Source organism: Neopelma chrysocephalum, unplaced genomic scaffold (genome assembly GCF_003984885.1).
Source record: "Neopelma chrysocephalum unplaced genomic scaffold, ASM398488v2 Primary Assembly neopelma1_175, whole genome shotgun sequence".
Lineage (NCBI taxonomy): Eukaryota > Metazoa > Chordata > Aves > Passeriformes > Pipridae > Neopelma > Neopelma chrysocephalum.
Window position 1 is genome coordinate 446,376 of NW_020897837.1, and position 3,609 is coordinate 449,984.

The 3,609-nt window shown below is 45.4% G+C and overlaps 1 protein-coding gene across 1 annotated transcript in view; it reads left to right on the plus strand.

Moving 5' to 3' along the window:
• The first annotated feature begins 423 nt into the window (after positions 1-423).
• The window catches only part of GNRH1 (gonadotropin releasing hormone 1), a 3,558-nt gene continuing 372 nt past the window's right edge, over positions 424-3,609 (plus strand). Inside the window, exons 1-3 of the mRNA XM_027701949.1 lie at positions 424-474; positions 1,011-1,143; positions 1,771-1,866. Coding sequence (XP_027557750.1) covers positions 1,012-1,143; positions 1,771-1,866 — 228 coding nt within the window. The 5' untranslated portion in view covers positions 424-474; position 1,011. The remainder of the gene's footprint in view (positions 475-1,010; positions 1,144-1,770; positions 1,867-3,609) is intronic.

Here is a 3,609-nt window from a genome sequence, read left to right on the forward strand (position 1 = left end):
TGCCCGTGGCAGGGGGGTGGCACTGGATGAGTTTTAACATCCCCTCCAACCCAAACCATCCTGTAGTTCTTAAAGACCAAATTCCTCACCCACCTCAAGTCCTCACCAAACACAAACTCACCCAAGAACTTTTCCTCAGGAATCAGAAGCCACTGACAGGAGAACTCCTGTATTTCCCAGCAGTCAGCTGGGGCTGAATATCAGATTTACAAGCTCTTAAAATCCTGTTACTTTTATGGCTCTTAGAGAAAACAGCTGAATTTAACAGCTACACGGGGGTGCTCCAATTATGGGCTTTACTTGGGCTGCATCACAGTCATTTTAACACCAAAATTGCAGCCTGGGAGGCAGAATTAGATGAAGTCACCTGCTGGGAGGAGGTTGGTGTATAAAAGTGAGGTGACAGCCACAGTCACAGGACATTTTCCATCTGAGAAGAGCTGGAGTTCCTCTACAACCCCTCTCAGGCAGCAGGTAACGAGCTTGAACAACATCCCATCTTCCCTTTTTACTTATTCAGTGCTCACAGAAGCTCACAGGAGAAGAAACTCGGATTAGAAGAGACTGCAAAAGCAGTTCTGAAGGAGCAGGGACATCAGAGCAGGAACTGAACACATCTGCCAAAACCCCACAGGGACCTGCACGGGACCTGGGAGGTCCAGACATGCCTCAAACTCTGCGAGGCTGCTCCAGAATCCTAATTCAGATCTCCATCCAAATCCTTCAGATGTCAAAGCCCTTTTATAGGGAGTTAATCCCCACTTTGAGAGGCTCCCAAGGCAGCTGTGGCTCACAGGCACGAGGTGCAGATCACAACTGCAGAGCACAGGCACGGGGGGGGGGGGATTCTTGGGGTGGACTTGATGATCCTTGTGGGTCCCTTCCATCTCATCAGGATATTCCACCAGCTTGTGATCCAGAAATGCAGCATTTTCATCATTCTCCAAGGTAAAAACGGAGCTGGAATGCCTTGATGATGAGAAATTTGCTTTTTTTTTTCCCTCTCCCAGGATGGAGAAGTCCAAGAAGGTCTTTACCAGTGTCCTGCTGTTGGTGCTGTCTGTGGGGCTTTGCTTGGCTCAGCACTGGTCCTTTGGGCTGCAGCCAGGAGGGAAGAGGAGCTCTGAGGACTCATTCCAAGAGGTGGGTTCTGGGCTGGAGAACAACCCTGACCTGTAAAACACGCAGTCAGAAAGAGATGCTACCCTGGAGACCTGTATCCTTCTTGTCTCCATCCCCTAAAACCTGTCTCCTTGCCCTAAACATCCATTTGTGTATAAACACACTCGGGTTTTTAAGCAGTAATTGGAAAATAATTGGTATTTAACAGCCTGGCACAAAGAACAGCCACCAAAGCCCCTGGGAGCCACCTCCAAGGTAGACATGGAGGCTTGAGCTCCAGGTTAAACCTGGTTTCATCCTCTCTCCCTAATTTCCAGCCAATATTCTCATGGGCTTGTTTTATGGGGACATTCACCCACCTCCCTTAAAATTTTGGCAACTGCCCCGTGGTGGATGGTCAGGAATTAAATAACAAAGCACCTGTGGAAGGTTCTGTCCACCAGTGGTTTTCCCATCCTTCCCAACACTTCATGTCCAGTCCCTCCCAGCAGCACTTCCAGCATCCTGGTTTTCAGCTGCTGTAGCCCGTGGAAAAAAGGTGAATTTTAGTGGTGCAGTGGAACAGTTTCATCTTCATCTGTAACTGGGGAAGAGTTGCTTTGGCAGCAAAATCTCCTCTCCTGAAGGCTGTGTCACTTCCCAATCCAGATGGCAAAGGAAATGGAGGAATTAGGGGAGGTGCAGCACTCTGAGTGCCCTGGATCATCCCAGCATTCCAGGATCAGGGATCTGAAGGAAGCCATGGTGAGTAACGTGCCTTTTATTTTATATTTGACCACTATGGGAAAATTAGGGGAAAATACAGGAGGGAAGAGAAAAAAAGGTGCTGGAGGAGGAGGGAGAGGGGGTGTAAGTTTAGTTCACGTGAGGCAATACTGGCTCTGCCCTTATCAAAGAATCCCAGGAGGGTTTGGGTGGGAAAGGCCTTAAAGATCCTTTTGTCCCTAAACCAGACCATTATTACACCTGCATCAGTCCCAAGTCCCTCAGGGGGGCAAGGACACGTTGTTGTTGTGGCAGTGGCATCACTCCCTCGATTAAAAACCAAAATAAAGCCAAGCCCACTCTACCTCACCCCAAATCCTTGCAGCTCTCACAGCTGCTTAACTTCAAAGGTTCCCCCTGCCAGCTGCAGGAGCCACCAGATGGAAGCTGCTGCTCCCAAGGTCCCCAGGCTGGGAAATGCATTTTCCATTAGATGTTCGAAAGCTGTGACAGCTCCTTGTGCAAGTTCCCTGCCCCAGAATGAGGGCTCTGCAGCAAAACCAGCAAAAAACAGCAAAACCAACAAAAATCAGGCTCTTTAATTAACACAGCAACACCTTGGCCAGGCCAGATGATCCCCACTGCCCGGGAAGGGTCCCTGAGCCAGCCCAAAAACTGGAACACTCAATTTGTGCATCAAGTTTAAAGCCAAGACCCAAAGTTTCAAGCACTTGAAACACTCCCCAGCCTTTCCTGGCCTCAAACAGGCTCATCAACTCAGCAACAACAAAGCAGAGCCTTAATTCCACTGGATTTTCATGTGGAAACTACCTAAATAAGTATTATTTTAGGCTATTTAAACCCTATTTGTACTGAATATCTATTGGAATGGTGGGTCATGTCTGGCTTCCAACAGCACCACCTGCAGAATGAAGAGCCAGCAACAGTAATTTAGGATTTTTTAGTATTTTAGTATTAGTATTAGTAATTTAGTATTTTTTTTTACTGAAGAGGCAAGGTTAGGCAAAAAAAATATACCAGAATGATGAGCAGGATATTTGAAATGAGTCCCTGAGACCTCTGGCTCCCTGAGGGAAACCTGCCCTGGCTTTGCAGAGCTGAAGGGACAACCAACAACACCAAAAGAAAACCCTCAGGGTTGCTCAGAAACTTATTTCTTAATGACACTCAAAAAAAAATTAAACCTTTTCCACAAAAGCAAGGAAGGAAAACCCTTAAGTTTGCTCAGGAACTTCTTATTTCTTGTTTCTTAATCACCCTGAGAACAAATTAAACCTTTTCCACACCAACAAGGAAGGAAAACCCTCAGGTTTGCTCAGGAACTTCTTATTTTCTTGCTCCTCAGTGACACTGAAAACAAATTAAACCTTTTCCACCTGCAGCTTTTCCAGGGATCATTGTCACTCTAATCCTCCTTCCAAGCCACTCCCCAGGGTGGATATTCCAGCATCTGGCCAGGCTGGAAAATATTCCATCATCCCAGTTATTCCTGCTCTTTAAAAACAAGAATATGATGTGTTTTTACAGGAATAAGATATTTACAGGAACATAATGTGTGTTTATAGGAATATAATGTGTTTATAGGAATATTATTTTTATAGGAATATAATATGTGTTTACAGGAATATAATGTGTTTGTAGGAATATGATGTTATAGGAATATGGTGTTTATAGGAATATGATGTGTGTTTATAGGAATATAATGTGCTTATAAGAATATGATGTGTGTTAGGAATATAATGTTTACAGGAATATAATGTG